Here is a 21542-nt window from a genome sequence, read left to right on the forward strand (position 1 = left end):
AGAACTTGGAGAAGAACCAGCCAACGGCTAGGAAAGAGTAAGAAGCTGTTGCAGGGCCAAAAAGGAATGGAAAAGAACGCAGGTCAGTTATGCTTGCTGATACCGTTTCTGAAGAGCCTCAAAGTGGGTAAGGATCAATCGTAAGGCTTTATTTTGTGGCCACTGGCTGCACAGGGTTCCTGAAAGCTGGATTCCCACTGCTTGTGTTTTGTAGTGAGATGCTGATGCTTGCAGGAGCCAGGCAGGCAGAATCTCCCCTAAGAAAATAATTAGGTAAGCTATTCTACTTTGTGCAAGCAGGAGCATTACAGCAGCAGCTGCAATATTGTTCTTTGTAGATGATTTTATTCTATCTAAGTTGTTCTAATGCCTTTAAATCATATTTCATAAGGGCTTTAGCCACGGACACCAGATGGGAGAGAGCATTCTGCTATGTGTGAGATGGGCAAACCTTTTGGGTTTTGCAAGTGAGTGCAGAATTCAGCACATATAAGACACTGTCCTTAGTAGGTGACTGATCTTACACCTAGTTTTACGAAGTTTTGCTCAGTTTAAAAACTGTAGTACTTGATCACTCCTGAGCATGACAGGTGCCAAAACATTCTAAATGCTATGAGGTTGCCTCGTATGTTTGTTGGGAATTTTTCTGAAGTTGAAGATGCCTGTGCCTTCTTTGTTTCAAATGTACAGACTGGCATGCTCCTATTTGACTGTTGACCTTTAAAACAAACAAACAAACATTGCAAGCAGGCACTGGAAGGAATAGCGAGGTAGGGAACTTGCATTTTCTGCGTGTGGCACAGTTGGCATGATGGAGAGCGTAAGCTTTATGTGATGATGTTGTATTTAGACTTGTGTTCTGCTCTTAGGTCTTGATCAGCAATCCTTTCTGTCCTGCCAGCCTGAGATCTGTAGATGGATTTAATATGCAGTATATATAAGTGCTACTTGTAGCAATGTTGGAGAAAGAGTGTGTGGTTCATGGGCATACCAGTTAGGAAGCTTGAGCCTCTATAACCTGCCTTGAGCTCACTGGGAACAGCTGTTAACCATGGGTTTTGGAATGATGCCTGTGTAAACCTACTCTTGTGGATATCAGGGTAAATAGTAGCAGTAGTACTGCTAAAGTCAATCGGCCCATATTAGTACTACACATGAAATATGAGAATCTGGCCCTATGTATATGCCTGGTAAATCCTGCACTAGGCAATCTTTCTTGGAATGGCACAAGGACTCTACAGGATAGTCCTAGAAACAGCCTAATAAGCAGCATCCGTAGTAGCAAAACTGCAGGCTTTGCATCAAGCAGTATCCCATCAGCCTTTTTCTTTGCTTGGAATTTCATAATAAACTTTGACAACTTCTTCTTAGCTGCTTTCCGTCAAGGCAGCACAGAGTAACCGTGTCAGCAAAAGCCTGTCAACTCAAGGAAAAGCCTGAGATTTTGTGGGAGGCTTGACACAAGGGCTTACATGTGCGAGAGGAATGGCTGTGGCAAGAGCTGTATGGCAGAGCGTCCTCCAGGAGAGGTGGCCTCTGCGTTAGAAGGCGGTGTCCTGACAAGCTGCTCCACCCTTGTTTAAAAAAAAAAAACAACCCACAAACAACAAGAAAACAATCAAAAAACCCCAACACATAACGCACCACTCTTGGAAATGCTGGTTCTATGTAGGGATTTTACCAATGGAGCTATCTTGGTTAAAAAGTATCAGCGGAATTATTCTAAAGGGGAGAATTCTGGCCTGACAGCCTGTTTGGATTGGGGAAATTGGAATCAGATTAGCTCCAAAGGCGCAAGTTGCTAGGGAGGTTTGGGGCTTGCTCCACTGTGGCACTGACTGCAATAACTTACTCTAACAGATTCCCAGAATCAATTTTGCGTTATATTAGTACCTTATGTGTCCACTGAAATCTGCAGTAGTCAATTTTTAAAGTTAGGCTTGACCTAAACTGGTGTTCTAGGCAGGTCAGTCTGTACCTTTCTGTTTCCCTCCTCTACCAAAGTAAAGTTGAATGGGAAGTGAAAAAACAATTTTGTGACACTTTTAAAGCTGTTTCTAGCAGGATTTAAAGCATAACTAAACAAAAGGAGTCTTATTTCCCCTTACATACATTTTCCTCTGGTGTTTGGCCAATCAATGCAATAAAATGAGCTAGTGCCTTCTTATCTTCTCACTAATTCCAAACTGCTGTTTATGTGGATGTTTTCCTTTTCACCTCAACCACCCCATCAGGTCTTATTTTTCTTACCTTGAACTCTTACAAAGTGGAAGATATTTTAAGTTACAGATTGTTTTGAAAATAATGGAACAAAACAAAAGGAAAGAAAAGAATTAAAAGCCACAACACTAATTCTTTTGTATTTATATGGAAGAGGTGGTGAAACCATTGAAGATGTTATTAAAATAATACTTTAAAAAATGAAAACAAAAATATTTCACAAATAATATTAAAAAAATAGCAGGCGAGACATTTTCTAGCTAAATCTAATTTTCAGTGTAGTTTTAAAAAAAAAAAAGACTGGCTTTGTTGTAAACTGTATAATTCCCGTATGTGCTACAAAAGTAGCCTATTTATGATAGTGTTTGTTCCCTTGGCCTTCTAAAGACCAAAATACACTTTGTAAACAAGGAATCTTAAACATTGAAAGAAAACAAGTTGTTACTCTCACTCTGGACAGCTCACTTGTGCCTACTCTATTTAAAAAAAAAAAATCTCCATAGTGGAGTCAACAGATAGTCACAGTGAAATATTCATTCCTTTCTCTGAGGTGGTCTCATCAGTAATGAAGAAAGGTGAAGCTATTCAAATCAACAGCAAAATTCAAAGTTAACGCTCTCTTTGGATGAATGTGGCAGTTTATGTTTTTCTCAGAGTTGTTAATTTTCTCAGGTGGAGTGCTATTCATTATGCTCAATCCAAACGTTAAACCTGTCATAGAATCATAATTACAGTGTGTGTGCTGTGTTTATTAGAGATAAGATTGATTAGCAAAGTATTGCATTCTGTTTTCTACTCATGGGCAAGAGGAAGTCGTGTTGCAGCACTCTTAGGCCACACTTGAAATCTGTGTTTAAAGGTGGTTAAAACTGTAGGTAGTCAGGCTCCCCGGACTCCATCCACAGTGGTGACGAGGAACTTTTTTAGAGGTCAAATCTGTCCATGCGATTTTGCCTTAATCTATACAATCTGCCCTCTCCAAGATTCAAGGCACCTTAGAAACTCCCTTTCAGCCCCACGCCTGTAATAGATGGAGACAGGAGGCATGACATTATCTCAGATGAATCAGGGCACCGCCTCTGTATCCCATTGATGGATGTAGGTGTAGAAATACTTTTCCTTACCTTTAATGCAAGGAGTCCTAAAGGGTTCACTTTTTTTTTTTTCTTTTTTCTCTTTTTCTCTTTTTCTCTTTTTCCCCAGCTAGTTACTCACTTAAGAAATAAGACAGCCAGACCTACGACTCTAGATATGTGAATCTTGTGCTTCATGATGGGAACTCTGTCTTGTCCCATCTAAATTGTAACATTGACTCCCCTCATGGAGAGGACAACCATAATTACTGTATGTGCGTTCTTCAGAGTCTACTTGTTTTATTAGATTCCTTTTCTCCTACTCTTACTGCAGTACTGCAGTGGCTACCACAAAGATTCGTATTCTCCTTTTGAGGCAGTTTGTTTGTAACGTTATTTTCTGTTGTTAGGGGAAAATTAAAAACAATCCGTGATAACATAAAGAATTTTCTAGCAACCACGCTAAATAGATTTTCAGCAGTTTGATAAATTGGGGACAGACTTGAACCAGAGTCTGGAACCTTAAACACCTTCTGTCTCCCCAAACTTTTGAAAACTTCAGATCGAGGCCTCAATGTACTTCTTATTAGTAGAAACCCATCTTTAGTGTTAAAATGTATTTATTTTATCAGGACATCTCATTTAAAAATCAAAAGGCTCAAGTCTAGACCTCAGCATAGATGTAATACAGGTGTAACGTGACAGAAAACTGAATAGTGAATACAAAATTAAAACCTTGGGAAGTCAAATCAGGTCTGAAATCAAGATAGTCTAAAGGTATCCAAAAGATGTTGCTATAGTTGTAGAGGAGAATTTTGCTTTAAAAAAAAAAAAAATTTAAAAAGAAAATTGAGGTCACCTTTTAAGAATGCGATTCCCAAAGTTGCAAAGATGAATCATTGGCGCCGATTTTTACGCTGTGTAGCTCTATGGTTATCTTTGTTATGCTGACTGCATAAAATTTTTGGTGATGTGTCTGTACAGGGCTGGTGTTGAGTCTGTAACATTGACACTCTGCTATCTTTCCCTCCTCTTTCAGCTAACCAACTATTGGTAAAGATCAAAGAAAGTGAGGAGGAGGGCTGACAAGAAACAGTGTACGAGAGATGCCTGCACAGCTTTAAATAAATAAAAAGGGGTTAAGACTTCAAATCTGTTGCAGGATATCTGTACATTTGAGGCCCTGTTTTGCTGTAACAAGCTACATTACAGCACTCAGCACGCTGTCATATTCAGACCTATATGAATCTGGTCCTTTGAATATTAATGTGTTTGAAGAAAATAAAATTGTATATTACTGGAAATATCTGGGAATATTAAAGCTGAAAGAACACATGGATTCTGGTAGACTAACAGCTGTTTGTCTTTTGTGTTTCCCTCCATAGTAAAATTAGATTTGTGGCTTTCAGTGTCAGTATGTAGTTTGTTTCACTTTCCAATTCACAAGAGTTGAGGAATGTATAGGTAAGAACCAAACCTTCCCTCCTTCCAGAAAAGAACAACTCTACATTAAAACTTCACAAGATAAAAAGGAGAGCAGGAGACAATAAATATAGAGTAAAGGCTTCCACAGTGAAAGATCCTCAGCCAAAATAAGACTTTGCAGGGTGAGCAGGAATATTTTTGACACCTCACAGAGAGTATCAATGCACTTGAATTATGTAAACAGTAAAAATGTTTGAAACAGAGGTGGATCAGGAGAGTAGCAGTATGATCTACGAGACATGACACTTCCCAATACAGTGAAAAGAAACACCACCGGTTTTCTTCTGCTGAGGTAGAGACCAACTGCAGTTCCGTATAGGGGACTGGAGGTGAGGTGGTGGATTCTGCCTTCTAAAGCCTTGCTCACTCTAACCCCATAGAGGCAGCATGCCTAGGCCTTGTGTTAATGCTATAGATTTTACCCCAGTGCTTTTACGTCAAAACTTACCTTTCTTTGTAAAATGTAAATGTTGGCTGCCCAAACAATTGGCAACTTCTCATTAGAAGTATGCCCACCTAGGTTTTGTATGCCAAATATTTTTACAGTATTTATATTTTCTTGCAGCCTCCTTGTTATGTTTCAGATGGATCTGAATAAAACTATCAGAAGCTAAGTAGGAATGTAAAAATCTTGAAGTTGGATCTTAGTATATATGTAACTGAGTGCGTTTCACATGTGTTGGTCTTGTGTTGGAGTGTAAAATAACAGTAACACTATTTATTAGTGACTTACAGTAGCGTAAAACCAGAAGAAAAACAAATATAAAAATTTAGTTCATAAATGATCGGCTGATGACGGACTGGTGTGTATGTGAAAATGGAGGTAACTACGGTGTGGCGTAACAGTTTTGTTAACATAGGTTTGTGGTGGTCCCCTTGCTTGCAAATAGTGATTATATGAGTAAGTTATGTAGTTCGTTACAAGTGAAATGCTGCTCAGGGCTCCATGCCTTTTTTTCCAGGTAAAATGATAATCTAACTGTTGTGGAATTCTACATGACACACACTATAGAAAGACTATATGGACACAATAGCAAAGCCTAATGTCTTTGTTACCACGGGTGAGACTTCCCACTGCTCTGATACAGCAGCTCTGTCCTTGGGCATCCTGGAGATTCTTCTGAGCAAGAAAGTGCTGTTGACTGATTCTCCTGGACAGTAACATGGGGTCTGACTGGGAAAAGGGCTTTCAACAGTCCAAGGTCATCTGTGGCTGTTCTCGCTGTTCGTTGCTGTAGCTGCTAGCTGATAAAGGCCCAACGTCTGAATAACAGGAGCAGCAAGGGAAGCACAAGTGTGGCTTAATCCCATTTTTGCAATACGCTCCCTGCCAAGTGGCGCCAAGAGCTCTTTGCTGGCAGAGCAGGAATGGGCCTATATATCCAACCAAACAGGACGAGAGGGACTCATTAAACTTTTAAAAATGACCTCAGACAGTTTTAGTTTGTGTTTTGGGTTTTGTTGTTTTTTTTTTTTTAATTCTCTGAAAATGTCACCAGTTTGTGTTAGAATATCTCAGGGCTTTCTAGAGCTTGGCTGAATTTTGGTGTCTTCTCTCAGGCACAAATTTGCCTCCAGTTCTGCAGTGTGATATGATCCTCAACTGTTTTTTATTTTGTGTGAAGCAAAGTTGTTACCCCGCAAGTGAACATTGCCCATCCTAGAGTAAGTGCTAAAATTTGGTTGGTGTGTGCCTTTAGGTGAATATCACGGCGATAAGAAAAGTCGAACCAGAAATCCTCGTAATAGCAAAATGTGATATCGGGCTCCCCGCTGGCTCAGGGTCACCACTTCAGGTGCATGCTAAGCTGTTCGTTTCTTTGCAGTGTGTACATCAACCCTGCGCTTACGAAAACTCGGCAGTTCGTGGTTAGCTTTTCCTGTGAACCGTGAGAGAGTGTGGAACAGGAGGGTCTGAAGTCACACTCAATGTCACCTGGGCTACTACTGTGTTAAATAATATAACGTAATATGATAATGGAAACATTCTTAAAGATTGCTTCCCAGAACTGTTTTGGGATAGATCTCAGCATCTTGGCAGCTCTCCAGCTGACAGAAAGCTTATTTCTCCTAAGCAGTGCCTGTAACCAAATGGCTTAGATTGCTTTGATGGAAGAGACAATTCCCTCCAGGGGTACACACTTGGCACAGTACCTAGGTTGACCTAGTAGCTGGAGTAGGCAATGTTTTGGAAAGAGGGATCCCAGGCAAATCTTAGAAAGTTTAACGTTTTGCAAACTTCTGATGAATCCTTAATGAATGGGCAACTGCTGCATTGCTCCCATCTCCTCTCTTCACTGTGGGTAATAATTTCTCTATCTTTCTGTTCTCCATCCCTCATCGTTTTCTCTTCTGTCTCAGTATTAGAAAGTTTTATTTTGTCCAACAGTAAAGAGAGAGATTTTGGTTGTCTTTGCCTAGTTCAGCCCACTAGCTCAGAAAGATTGCTATTTCTACTTCTGTTAACACCTGAATATCTCACAAGCGTCATTACTTCTATTCTTTTATTCATTAAGTTGTGAATCAAGTTGGTTCTGCAGCCTCCTCTCTTTTACTGTTTTTACAGCAATTGATTTTAACTGTCTTTAGTTGAGTTTCTTCTGGTTATATAAATGCGAAAAAAAACAGAGAAGCAGGCTTGGTTTTGGTGGTCATTGTTGTGTTTTTTAAAGGGGCAGAGGATGCCTGAAGGGAGGCAAGACCTTTGAGAGGGTGAGAGAAGGGTTAGATGACAAAGCTTACGTTAATATCGGACAAGAAGAAAACTTCTTGGTTTGATTCTGCACTTGTTGACACCCTCTATACGCCGGTGTAATTTCGTGAACTTCAGCGGGTTTATTTCTGAGAGTGAGATCAGGACTGGCACCTCCTAAATCACTTAGGTCATGCTCCATAATTCATTTGCAAGCTCCTTTAATTAGTTGCAGGTAAGCCCAGACTTCCTGGAGTTCGCCGCCTCCGAAGAAATGGACTCTGCCTGCACCCTGCCGCGCTCCCGGGCTCCAGCCTCCCGCTCGCTCTCTCACCGCAGGACTACATGTCCGGTGAAACGCGGGTCAGGGCTCTTCCCCCCGCGTCTCCTTGTGCCGAAAGCCGGGGCGGGGGGGCGGGAGGGGGCGGGCGGAGGCAGCTCCCGACGCGCCAGAAGTTGCTCTGTGGGATGGGAGGGAAGAGCCGAGCCGGGCCGGGCCGGGGCGATCGGTCCGTCCGGGCGCCGCGCGTTATGTAAGGGCGCAGGGGCTGCGGGCCGGGATGACTGACAGGGAGAGGGAAATTCCTGGGGGAGGGGGAGCGGCAGCGGCGCTGCCCTGGAGCCGCTGCCAGCGCCGGCGGCTCCCGGAGACCTGGCGGGGAGAGCAGCTTCGGAGAAAGGGAAACGGCCCGAGAAGAGCGCTACCGGGGAGCGTGAGGAGCGAGCGGGGCAGCGCGGGCGTGTTTCACCGGCGGGGCACGCCGCCTGGGAAACGAGGGGCAGCGACGGCGGTGCGAAGGGACGAGGAGCGAGCCCGGCTCGCCCTCTCCCGGCGCGGTGCGTTAGAGCGGCAGCCGGAGAGCTGCGGGAAAGTCTCCCCGCTGCCTGCCCTCGCCCCCTCGATCCCCCCCGGCGCGGCGGCGCCCCCGCCGGCGGGCGCTGCCCCTTTAAGACCTGCTCGCCGCCAGTTCCACGGAGAGGGAGTGACCTCTGGGCTTTGACAGCTCCCCTAATAACTAGCAGAGCCGCGGCTCCGCCCGCGGCGCCGGATTGGTCGGCGGGCCGGTATGCCGCGCTCTGATTGGCTGGCCGCTTCCCCTGAGCGAACCTTTAGAACTCCGAGACACAATATTCTGTTACATTGTAGCAAAATGGCGACTGTCATTCACAACCCCCTGAAAGCGTAAGTAGGAATCAAAAATGTACATATTCCGCGTGGTTTAAATATGAAAAAAGGCGCCTTTCCGGCGCCGGCTGCCAGCCTGAGCCGGCTGCCGGCAGCCTCCCGGCGGGTCCCTCCTCCCGCCCTCCTTTCTGCCCCAGCTGCTCGCTCGTTTTTTGTGCAACACATCCCCGCGGCTCGCGCCGAAATTAACGAGGAAAAATTGTTCAGCTCGCGCGCCGGTTAATTGGCGCCCGGGCGCGGAGGGGGGGGCGGCGGGGCGGGGAGGCGGCGGCGGGCTGCCCGCCGCTCCCGGAGCGCAGCGCAGCGCGGGGACGGCGGCGGCGACGTCCCGCGGGGCCCCCGCGGGGGTGCGCGCACTTGACAGCGTCCTGTCCCCGCCGTCCGGCCGGGCTCGCCCCGCCGCCGCCCCGGGGCTCGGCGGGGGAACGGCCGGCCCAGGGCAGGCGGCGGCGGCGGCGGCGGGGGGGCGTGCTCGGTGCGCGGTGCCTCCGCGCTCCGGCCGCGGCTCGGAGTTGGCTCCGCAGATCTTGGCGGAGTTGGGATGCCTGGACGAGGGGGGGCGAAGCGGCCCTCTCGCTTCTCGGCTGAGTGGCGGGGGGGTGGCACGGGCGGCCGGGAAGCGGGGCGGTAGGGCCACCGCCGGCGCACCTCCGCGTTCGTGCGGGAGAGAGGGAGTGAGAAGGAGAGGGAGGGAAGCGGACCTGCGTGGAATGAATGACTCGGGACTGCCGGTCGTTGGTTTGGGGCAGGAAGTCCGGAGATCTGCTTTGCATATGACAGGCTTTCGCTTTTCAAAGTGGGAAAGAGAGTTGATTGTGTTTCCATCTTGAGAGTGGGCACAAGCAGCCCGGGGCTGCTCGGACGGGACCCGACCCGCCGCTCGCGGGGGACACACGGGGAGGGCGCGGGCGGCTGCGCGGGAGGGGGCAGGTGCTTCTGCTGCGGAGACACCCCGGGGTTCCCGGTCTGGAAATCGAGACGATTTAGGAGGGGGACCGGTTGTCGTCTTCTGGATCACGTCCTTTATTTTCCTTGTGGTCTGCAGCGCACGCCGTTAATCCCTGAAGGCATTAGGGAGAGTGGGATTTGGCACCGTGTGTGGGGAGAGGAGCTGTCTTAACCTTTCTAAAACGACTTCTCTGCTAACGGGGGCAGCGCTCTTGCTAATAAAGCAAGGAAGCAGAGTACCTGGCGGTGACGCTCCGTTTGCACTTTCTGGCTGCGCTGAGTGGGTGTTTTTATACCTTTGAGTTTTCAGAGATGAAATTAGGGCTGTAAGGGTTTTTTTTTTTTCATTTTTTTTCCCCCTCTTTTTTTTTTTTTTTTTTTTTTCCCCGACTCGAGTCTCTCCGGCTGGAGTTGGAAAAACACTTGAAGGTTTTTTCCAGGGATTCCTGCCGCTGTCTCTCTGCCATCCGAAGGGAAAGGAAAGCCTCGAGCTGGGGAGAGGTGGTGACATGTTTATCAGCTCTCCCTGCTCCGTCCTGGCAGAAAACCTTTGCTTTCCTTTACCCGTACTCTCGGTAGCACCTTATACAAATCCGCGGGGAGTGAGGAGCGCAGTTGTCAGGGGGTTAATCAAAGAAGTCCGAGTATCCATCCTCACGGGGGATGGTGAGCTCGAACACGCTCTGAACTGCGGGGAAGAGGCGGCGTGCCCGCCGCTTGACGGCAGGTTTAATACTTGTGCAGGCGAGAGCAACTTCTCCCCGTGCCTCTCCCGGTCGCCGGGCGTTGCTCCGGCGGAGGCAGCGCACCCCGGGGGCCGAGAAGCGCTCCGATGGGGCCGCACCGCGCGGCTCCTCACCTGGGCTGGGAAGAGCCGCGTACGTCTGTGCCGTCCGCGAGTATTGCCGGTAGCGAGGCAGCCCGGGCTCGGCGGGTGAGAGGCGGGGAGCTCCCGGGGAGCGGGGTCCCGCCGAGGGAGCACGCTGGGCGGCCGGCCCCCGCCGCGTCGGAGGACGGGACCTCGCCTCGCACTTCGTGACACCGTGGGGCTCCCAACAGTCGCGGCGGATCTCCGGGGAGGGCGGATCCTGCCCGAGGGCTGCTTGTGCCGAAATGGATCGGGGGCCCGATCCCGCTGCCGCTAAAGTCGGGGAGGGCAGGATTAGGCCATTTATAATTAGCTCTCTTCTCCTCCCCTCGGCCCTGGGGGGTGTGAGAGGAGGAAACAATAGACATCAAGTGCTGGGCTCGCTTTTCTCTGTGTGCCTCTTAAAGTACTGGTGCTGGGTGGAGGAAACAGAATTGGTACTGGCTGTCTGACACCGTCTGCATTTTTTATTAACAACTTGTTTAATAAAACATTTTATAATTTTCACTTATTCTTTAAAGTTGCTGATCGGGAAACAATACACATGTAAATAAATTATGCATGGGATAAATTAGGACAAAAGCAGTAGGACACATAATAGGGGAAGGGATGCAGTGCACGGTATTTTATCCTCATGTGTCCTTCCTGACAATGAAAGGGAGCTGAATGACATTTGCATTTCCTCTGTCTGCGTTTTGATTGTATCTCAAAACCCACAAACGCCCCCTACAGAAACTGGCCACACAAAGGTTTTGCTCTGAGATGGGGGACAATGTAGAGACTGGGAAATCCTAGCTCAGGTATCAAGCAGCTCCCTGTGTGTGCTTGTGCGTTTAAGTGTGTCCAATATTCAGTTTATCTCTGGCACTTGGACACATATGTGGCCTTGTTCATGCTAGACTAGTCTCTCGGGATAATGTATTCCGGTGTACCTGAGCATCTGTGGGAATACATCACATAGAATAGCTCAGCGTGTGGAGTCCTTTATTAATAATGACTGGCACCTGCTTACACTCAGCTTGCCTCTTTCTCCATCTAGCTCTCTTCTCACTTTCTGGTTTGCTTTCGGTGCTTTCGTCCCTTTGCTCTTCTCCCCTTCACTTCCTCTGGTGATCCAATCAACCTGACATGACTGCCTATAATTTCTGCTGTTTAATACCTTGTTGTTTACCACCAAGGTGCTACAGGCAAAAAATATCAGAGATCTAAGTTTAACAAATCTGCAAGGGGAAGGTGGCAGGTGTTTGGATAAACACATTCCTCTTCATCTGTAGAAAAGGCAAGTATTCAGATAGCTTTGATGGGATGATGATGGATTTGAAGTGCTGGATATGTTGAATTGGTTTTTTCCACTAGTCTGTATACCTATCTACATACTTTTCCTTTCTGTCTTCTTCTCCTTTGGATATCTTAATATGGAGACATTCGAGTGGTGCAGTAGAAGAAACAAATGCAGTTAAAAAGTATTCTGAGTTACTTCAAATGTCAGTCAGAAATCTCAACGGACTTTGTAAACATTAATTAATTAAACCTCTCAACGCCCCTGTGAAGAAAGGATTATTGCCTTTGTTTTATGGATGGCTAAACTAGGACAAAGTGGTTCAGAAACTTTCTAATTCAAAGATCCAGTCCAGAATGCAGCCGTTCAACTTCCAGTCTTAGCATCTAGTCCCATTTCCTCCATCTCTGCCTTATTAGCGATGTGCATATGGTACCATAGTGAATTTAATATAATTAAGACCTTGTAATTTACAAAGTCTTATCTAGAAGCAGAGCTGGTTTCCCCCCACCCCTTCTCTGTCTTTACTCCCGCAGCTGACTTTTATTTCAGGTTGTCAATTAAACATACTCGCTGGAACATATGTTAGGCTATTGCCTTTTCTGCATGTGACATTCCCTCATGCCGTATAGCTCTCCGCCTGGATGCTCACCAGAGGAGCTGTAGCCTTCCAGTAGTTTGGCCTTGGAGTAGCAGTGCTGATGCTCTTCCTTTCTCTTACTCAAGACAGCCTGTGGGACACAAGAGGCCAACTCAGGCTTGATTGCTAGGCTAGGTCGCTTGCATGCTGACTGTATTGTTGGATAACTCTGATGTGCTCAGGGACAGTTATTCCCTGCCAGGTGTTTGGGGACCAGATCATCGCAGACTTGTGTGCACAGTGCTAGAGCTGACCTTATAAACCCTACCATGCCTGTTTTGCCTCTGTGTTCCTGCTGCAAACACGCAGCAGCGGTCGGTTTTCCAATTGCTGTACCTTCTCAAATAAAATTGCCTTGACAGCCAGCTCCGACCCCTGGGCTGCCAAATGGCCATCCTCGTGAGGATGAATTCTGTGGCATGAGACGCCTGTGAAGAATTGGTCTGTGCTTACATCCGTGTTTCATGTCACCAACAGACCAGCGTGGGTCTCGAGGTCTTGTATGGCAAGAGTATTTCATTCATTATTTTATTAGTGATAACTCTGGCTTGAATTCAAACTGGAGACTCTTAACTGGAAGGTCCTGTATCTCATTACATGTCCCTGAAACAGCCCTACATCCTGATTAAGTGCTGATGAAGACTGGTTTTGGTTTGTTGTTGGTTTTGTGTTTTTTTTCGGATGTTGTTGCATAAGCATCTGGTTGCTGATTTTCAATATTAAAGTGAAAGTATAACGTGCAGTGCTGCTTTCAGCAGGTGGAAGCAATAAAATAGATGGACAGTTAGGTTGCCAGTTCAGTGTTTGCAAGTGATGTGGAGGTGATTTTAATGTGGCTTTGCAGAAGGGAAGTTTCTTCTGCTTGACAGAACAGGATTGTTGGGCACATTAAATCGTGTACCAAAATCTCTACAGCATTTCCAGTGTGGTTCTGGTGTCACTTAAAAACATAAATGAACCCTAGTGTGACACATTTCAAACCAAAACTCTTGTCCACATGAAAACTGTATTTTCTGTATCTCAGCATCAGTTTTCAGAGAAAATGAGGGAGGGATGTTATTGTATTTACATGAGGAAACATAAGCATGAAACGGAATTCATTAGGGGGCAGAGAAGCCAAATTAAGAAGACCTGAGGGTACACTGTTTTGAATATGAGAGTGATAAATGGTATGTTACTATTTACAGTGTTATGTCCAGTTTCATGAGTCGATTGTGCATGATTAGTTGTTGTAGTGCTTTTGTGATTTTGTTTTGTTGGTGTTCCAGCCTTTCACGGTCTGTTCAGTTGTGTGAATGGAGGAAGGTTGTATCACAAAATTGTCGCTGAAGAAAAAGTTTTTAAAACATGTTATTTGTGGTGTGTGAAAGCAATATTGAATTATTTGGTTTGTGCTACAGAGGCCCAAAGGTATGATTTTTTGGAAGGTGTATCAATTTCAAAGTAAGCACGTCTAGTGGACTAGATGCATAACGCCTGTTAGATAGGATTCATGGTGTTTGAGTGGGAATAGTTTACATAGACCATGCAGAAATCCAGTACAGAAAGCAAAATGGAGCCCTCTCTTCAGTCAGAGTAGTGATGAAGGTAATGTGGCTCATCCTTCGTGCAGCCTAATGAAAATTGATTTCTTCCTCTGCTTTCCTAGAACTGAAAGTGTGGTATTTGGAGGTTGGTCTCAAGAGTAGACTTTGCCCGTCTTGTGTATCTGTCTTCTGCGATTTATGACAGTTGGCTGTGCCTCTGCTGTCCTGAAATGAGGCATTCCAATGCCCCCATTGGCTGCAAATAAACCATCTTTTAGGATTGTCGTTTGCCGAGTCTGGTGTTTTCTCACTCTGGTTTGTCTTTCATGTCAGAGCTGAATTTCTTTGCTTGGTAGATCAATTTTACAATCTTGGTATTTATTCTGGGCTCATCACTGTGTTGTCTGTATGTGATGTTGCCTTGAGCAAGAACCATCTCTGCATTGTTTATCCCTGAGGACTTGTAGGAGTGGAATGAATCTGTTTCGGGAGTTGATGTTTTTCTCCCTTGGACAGACCGACCTCTGATATGAGGATTCCTGGTCTGGTGTGACATACTCCCACGTGCAGAGAAGCAACACCAAGACAACATTCCTTAAGGCCGGTTCCGAGGGCTTCATTAGGACTGTACTGCTCTTCTGGCTTTGCCTGGCAGTTTTGCCCAGGATGCAGAGACTGAGGTGTGTTAATCACTTCCTTAGTGCAGGTCCCAGTTTTAGCACTGGTTTGTTGCTTTTAAGAAAAGTTTTCTCCTCAACACAACCTAAAAGAAAGCATACTTTTAAAAAATATATATATATATTTTTTAAAAAACAATTTTTTTCAGATGGAAGTGCTTCTTTCTTGTCTTTCAAAACTTCTCTACAATTTGTGCAACAAACCCAAGTACACTGGACTAGTGTGTGAGAAGCAGAAAGTGGTTTTCCTTTCTTCTTTCCTATTTCAAAAGAAAGAACAGAGCTGCCCAGTGTATTTTCACTGTCTAAGCTGAGTGACCTGTAACACAAATATAATAAGTGAATGCTTGAATACTGGATAATACTGGATGTTTAAAATTCTTATTTATCTTTAATAGCCTAAATTATTAGAAGTATGATACTTCTTTTTTTAATTGTTATATATGGTTCATTTCCCAGCAGAGCATATTTTAACCACAGATTCCCAGCAGATGTCTCAGAGAAGAATAATGCAGTGTCTCAACGGCTGCTAGCAAATATCCTTCTCACACCCCCATCTCCTCCAGTATGGGAATAGCAGGAGTATGTCAGCATGTGTCTCAGTTTTCAGGTTACCTGCCTGAGCCAGGTGTGGTCAGAGACTTGCAATTCCAGCCTCATGGAAGGTTTTACTGGCACCCCAGCAGTGTCTGAGAGGAGGCTTCACAGGGAGTCAGTGGAGCATTGAGAGCAGGGCCGGGATGGCTACTGATGAGTGTGCGCTAGGTGGCTGTGATCAGCAGCGTGTGCTTGCCAAATCCTGAGTCATTAATTTTGCGTTCTGCTGAGCTGTAGCTGGGAGAGAGTCCCCTGCTCAGGTGTTGATGGAGACACTGACTACATCAATGTTATTCTTCTGGTGAGAAAGGCTGGAAGTGATATTTAATATTGCAGTCCCTTGTGACAGAACTCATCTGACCTAACTGAGGATCATCTTTCCATTCATACAACACTGTGAATTGTATCAGTCTTTGCTATCTGATAATACTGTCCTTGCTTTCTGATAATTGTTATACATTAATATAAAATGCCAACTGTAACATGCATTCGAAATCTTAGTATGCAAAAGAAAGGAACCTCAGATAGCTTACAGTTTCTCCCCCTTGTTTCTTCTCAGATTCCCCCTTGTGATACGAGATACGAGGCCTTGGTTAAGACGTTGCGCTAAATTCTCTACAGACACATGGCTTAATACTTCCTGCCTTTTAGGTCTCAAAAATTGAAATAGGTTGGATGGTGCAAAGAAAACCAGGTGCAGCACAGTGAAATAAGGCCATGCCCCGAGTTGGTTAATTCCAGTCTGCCCTACCGCATCAGCTGGCAGGGCTAATTTGATCTGATCAGATGCAGGCATGCTACTTCTGCCAAAACACAAAGTACAGTGCTTATGCTGCTTTTATGCTTTGAGTTGGCTTCATGCTAGCTACAGGAAGATAGATGATGCCTGTTGGAACAAAATTTCCTCTTGAAAATGTTTTGGGTGCTTTTCATGTTTTGGAAGAGTAAGTGAACACCAGTTCAGTGCTTTGTGTCACGTGGCTGTGAAATTTTGGTCTGATTCAAGGAGCTTTGCAGTTCCTGGTGTTCCTGTGGATCCACAGCGTAGTGTGATTAGTCACAGAGTTGAGAGAGAAATTTAAATGGCTGGAGTTATGGCCCAGATAGTTCACTATCCAGTGAACAGTGCTACAGGGAAGCTTATAACAGAGACACAAAGCTAGTATTATTTCTTCAAGGGAAAAGTGATGTCCATATTTCCATTTCCTTCAAGAACAGTTCTGAAGAAAGTCATCCATGGATTTGTGATGGTTCAAGTATTTTGGTCTCAATATTGCTTCCCGAGAGACTGTGTTTGGTCAATGATGGGGACAAATATATTTTATCTTTATGATTACTTTAAAACCTATGCAATCTGAATAAGGAATAGTGGAAACAGTGGTTCAGGAAGCTGTTTTACAGCTAAACTCCTCTGGTTTTGACCATGAATAAAAACTGCATCATGTTTGAGGCTGCTGTCCTCCTGAGTGTTCAGATAAATCACTCACCAGTGTCCAATATCAGAAATTGTAACATGAATCCACTTATATCTACAAGCTTACCCTCATTGCTTTTGCTTTTTTTTTTCTCCAAACTACTAAAGGGTGCTTTGAAGACTGTAAGTTTTTGTATTTTCTTATGGATTCATTATCTTTGAAGTTTTGAGTTCATTAGCATATACTTGTTGATGAAATATGGAATGAATCAGGAGCACAATTTTAATTCAGAGATTAGTACCTTTTATAGTTGAGGTAGTGCAGGATAGGAGGCATGTGAGATGTGATGGGTGAGGGTTTGTGATGGGAAGACTCTGCTGTCAGCTCTTTCTCTACAGATGTGGAAAAAACATCTCAATTGCAACATTGAGATACTTCTACTGCTTCATCATATCTGACTGACCCTTTAATTTTAAGGAGGTGCTTCTCCAAAAAGGATGTGCCTCTCTTAATTTTGATGATGTTAATCCTCAATGATCAAATGGTGTGTGGATGAAAGTGATATTAATACTTCCCCAGGCAGAATGGGGCCCCGAAGGCTTCTCACTTCTCTCTCCTCTCCTATGCTGATATAAATGAACAGCAACTTGGTCAGGTTAGCTGGTGTTACGTTGGTTGCAAACAGGCATTCCTGTGTCTGAAAGCTAAGCAAAAAATGTTGATGGGGGAAATATGTGGAAAACCCTTCTCGGTTTCCTGTCACCAGATCTGATTTGTTTTTGTCAATAGTCTCAGCTATATGTTTTATCTTCTCCTAGCTTTCCTCTCCCCCACCTCCCAACCTCTTTCCCCCATTGATCTCTACAAGCGCAGTCCTAGCTGTTGATTTATCAGGGCAGGCTAGCTCAGCACTGTGTGGAGATTGCTTTTAATTAACTCCTTTTGTTTTTTCCAACCTTCAGGGAGCAGCAACCCTTTAATGATTTTAATATTTTATCTGAATTTATATCCACCTTATGTATTGTTTTTTGCTCTGCTTCTTCACATGTTCTTCCTGAGTCAGTTCCCAAAATGAGATGTTTGTTTCAGGCTCCTCATACAGGATGAGGAGGAGAGTTTTTAATGGCTTCTGGACTGGGAGGATGGACTCTCTATAATCTGCCAAGGTGTTTTGGAGAAGGATGGAGAGTATGAGATGATGCATTTTGGTGCTATCTTGGAGTAAGACTCACTTCAGTGTTTTGCCTCCGTGCACAGGGAGAGGCAGCTTTGTTTCGTAGTTGCAGCATGGCAGATCAGAACCTACTGAATTAAATCTGACCCCTGACTGGGGTATGGCATAGGTAAATCATGAGCTTACTTTCACAGTCAGGTATGACTGTCATGCTAGTCAGGCTGAGTAGAGGAGGCACTACTGTAATTACCTGTTGCTAAAATGTAGTCAACTTCCTGTGCATGAATACAGGTCTAAATGAGAGTCCATCTTTACCTGTCAAAGACTACCTTTGCCTACTGTGAGTAACCCTACCAAGTGAGATTTCTTCAGACTGAGCAGAAAGCAGCTGTACAAAATTTTTCCCACCTGGAATTTTCTCTTTACATATCCTGCAGTGAGGATTCAGGAGGTTCCAGCATAAAAGAGTTAGGAAAAATATATGTTATTTGTAATTTAAAGTATGTGGCACTTTCATACCAGAGCAAGAAAATGCTTTATAATCATGCCTAAAATAAGCATCACAATTCCTTTCGTGGGATTATTTTCTCCATTCTTCCGATGGGAGGAATGGCATGCACTGACTGACCTGGTGATGAGCACACTAGTCACACCGTCAACCATTGACAGAATTGGAGATTTTGAAGCCACGTTGCTTTGCTTTTGGTGTTGAGTGTTAGACAGCATATGAGTGACGTGTTGAAAGTGAATGGAAATCCTTCCTTGGTAGCACTTCCGTGGCTAAATTGAAATTAGGGGCACAGAGGAAGAGTGGGAAAGTGACTTAAGACTATCTGCCTGGTTCTGACGGAAGAAGTTCACTGATAAATATTGCTAAACCGTCCTTAATGGCAGTGGTTTATGCCCAGAGCTGACAAAGGCACTGTTGGGGTGCAAACATTTTACCATGGAAACGAACTGAGTGGCAAGTAGCTTTGCATTTCACAATATACATGCTGCACACCGGACAGGCTGTTCAGTACAATTCTTGCATTGAATTCAAAGTCATTGGTGTGAGAATAGTTTGACTCAATTTATTTTACAAGGCTACTTGTAAGTATGTGTAAGTGTATTTAAATCCCTTTTGTTAAAATGGCAGAAGAAATGAGGAATTTCCCAGACCTAGTCCTCCCTTACTGAGGAAAGTGACTCGGAGACACTAGCTGAAAGGAACACAGTTGTGGGTTCTTCTTGTTGAAATATTGGCAGCGCATCACTGCATAAGTTCATCCGTTTCATCTGGTCTGTAGTTTGTGTTTGTACCTTTCCTATCTTCCTCTGCAGTCCCCTTTACTTTTAAAAAAAAAAGTTTGGATGTATTTTTTTTCCATGTTGTTGCTGCAATTCCACAGTAATGAACTCCTGGCATTCTCATCTGACCAAACTGCAAATGTATTTGATTCAGGTATTCATTCTGCTGGGTAGATCTGAAAGTAAATTCCCTCCTCCCCTATTGTTATCTTTCTAGTTTTGTTTCCATAACTAACTTATCCACCAAGTCTTAGGGTTAGGAGAGGCTGTGTCCCCTGACATGTCTTTCGAATTCTTCACTGCTAAACACACACCATGCAAAGTCAAAACCTGGCTGGCCCTCAAAGGGCAATCTATTTCCCAGGCTGCTGTTTCCAGCTACCTTCTCCTCCACGCACCCGTCGAAAGGGAAGAGGAGGAACAGATGAAGGGTGAGCACTCTGCCTTTGGGAAAGGCTCTGACCTGAAAATGGATTGCAATTCCAGCCGAATAGTTCCTTCCCCTGGTAACAGAATTGCACGCTTGGGCTCTGAGCTCTTTGCATTAATTCCATCTCTGCTAAACTTTCCCAGTCAATTAACCATGTCCATCTCCTGCTCTAGCAGCCACATGTGCCTTTTCTGCCGCAGCAGGGCTTTGGAACAGTAACTCCCTGCAGCCTTTGCTGCAGCAGTTTTCTTCCAGCAGCTTCCCTCAAGCATGGTTATCAATCAGGACCTGTCAGGTTTTTCCCTCCGACACATCTATTTTCAAGGCTGTAGGACTTTGACCTTTTGCTTTTGTCTTTATAAGTACTATTTTTTTCAATAGGGGCCAGCTCAAATGCTGAGTGTTGGGTCTTTGCACTGATAAAAAAACTGCATGAAAATTTCGATCTTAGTATGAGGAGATTCTGCTGAACCTGGGTATTTCTTTTGGTTTCTGCCATTTTTGCCTCCCTTGGGTTTTAATTTTGCTTGTCTAAAAGGCCTCATTAAGCCGGCCAGTAGTTCTTGTGTGGTGTTCCAAGCAGCACCCGCAGTGCAGAGGTCTCCTCTGAGTTGGTGGCTAACAGAACTGGATGAAAGATTAGTGAGTTCTTGGAGGCTGAAGCGTCTGGGAGATGCTCATCCTTGGGGTTTGATATAGACTACCTTTGAAGGGAATTCTGCACATGCCTCTAGAAGAGCGGTTTGGATGCTGGCACAAATGGTCTCTTGGCAAAGCACTTAAGGGGCCATGATGGTGGCTTGAACATGATTTTCTGGCATGTTGTACTACCATCAAAGGTCAGGTTGAGCTAGAGTGCCTATTAAACCAAGACGCTCTCCTTAATGTCTTGTCTTGAGCATGTGAGTGAGCCTGGTCCTGTTTCTAGTGGGCAGGTACCTGTATCATAAAGGCTGCCATCCCAGTTGGCACTAATTGGTTCCTGTGTGAGTACTTTCAGATGAGAAGACAGAGACCAAATTGGCCACAGAGGCTCAATTAATAGTAGTGTAGATTTAAAAGAGGGTTCCTAGGTCCTATGTCCAGTCCCCTGGTACCATGTCAGGTAATCCCTTTCATAAACTGAAAAGTCCTTGTCTTAAATCCCCACTTGGACTATTTGTTCCCATTACTCCTCTTGGGAGGGTTCCAGAACCCACTGCTCTGATTGCTGGAAATAGCATTTTAATCCCTAGCCTAGCCCTACTTGTGACTAGTTTATACTCATTTGTTCTGGTGCCAGCATGGAGTTGTCAGTTTAAATACTATTACTCCCTCCATGTCTTGCTCTCCACTATCACGTATTTGTACGACACTGTTATAAGCCCTCTCAGTCTTTGTTTTGATAGACTAAGCTGTCTGTGCTATCTTTTCCTTTCCTTTGATTGCTGGAGTATTTATTGTCTTTGCTTTCTCTACTCCAGCTGGGATTACTCGCATTCAACTTTCTTGAGTGTGAGTAGATAGAATTGTACTCTGTTCCAGGTGAGGTTTTGACCTCTACAATAATTTTTTTTTTACCTCTTCTGGGAGTTACTTGCTTTTGCATTTGTTTGTGGTTGTATTGTGTGGTGGTTCATAGTCATCCTGTGGTAGACTGATACTGTTATGTTTCTTCTCCTGTCCTTTCAGCTGTTGTTGTGGAGATGATCTTCAGGCTATTAAGAGACATTTATACTTAATTCACTCCATCTAGTTCTTCTTGCCTGATACTTTTAATTGCCTTGATGTCCCTTCAAGCTGTGTAAGTGGCTAACTTTTATCAGCACACATATTTTTTGTGCCAAGGTCATTAGTGGAAATACTGAGTAAGATTGGTCCCCAGACCAATCCTTTCTAGAACTCCAGAAGTAACCTCCTGTCAGCCAATTACTGTCTCTGTTAGGACTTTACCTGTGTCCAACCCTCTTTCTGTGGTTTTTCAGTCATATCACCATTCTTGTACTAATCCTCATATTCTCCATTTTGAGTCATTTCTCATATAGTACTCTATGAAACATATT

The 21542-nt window shown here is 44.7% G+C and overlaps 1 protein-coding gene across 1 annotated transcript in view; it reads left to right on the top strand.

The window, feature by feature from the left end:
• Nucleotides 1-8537: 8537 nt before the first annotated feature.
• DPF3 (double PHD fingers 3) overlaps nucleotides 8538-21542 on the top strand; it is a 174356-nt gene continuing 161351 nt past the window's right edge. Inside the window, exon 1 of the mRNA XM_086613071.1 lies at nucleotides 8538-8653. Coding sequence (XP_086469197.1) covers nucleotides 8538-8653 — 116 coding nt within the window. The remainder of the gene's footprint in view (nucleotides 8654-21542) is intronic.

Source organism: Tauraco erythrolophus, chromosome 6 (assembly GCF_009769465.1).
Source record: "Tauraco erythrolophus isolate bTauEry1 chromosome 6, bTauEry1.pri, whole genome shotgun sequence".
Lineage (NCBI taxonomy): Eukaryota > Metazoa > Chordata > Aves > Musophagiformes > Musophagidae > Tauraco > Tauraco erythrolophus.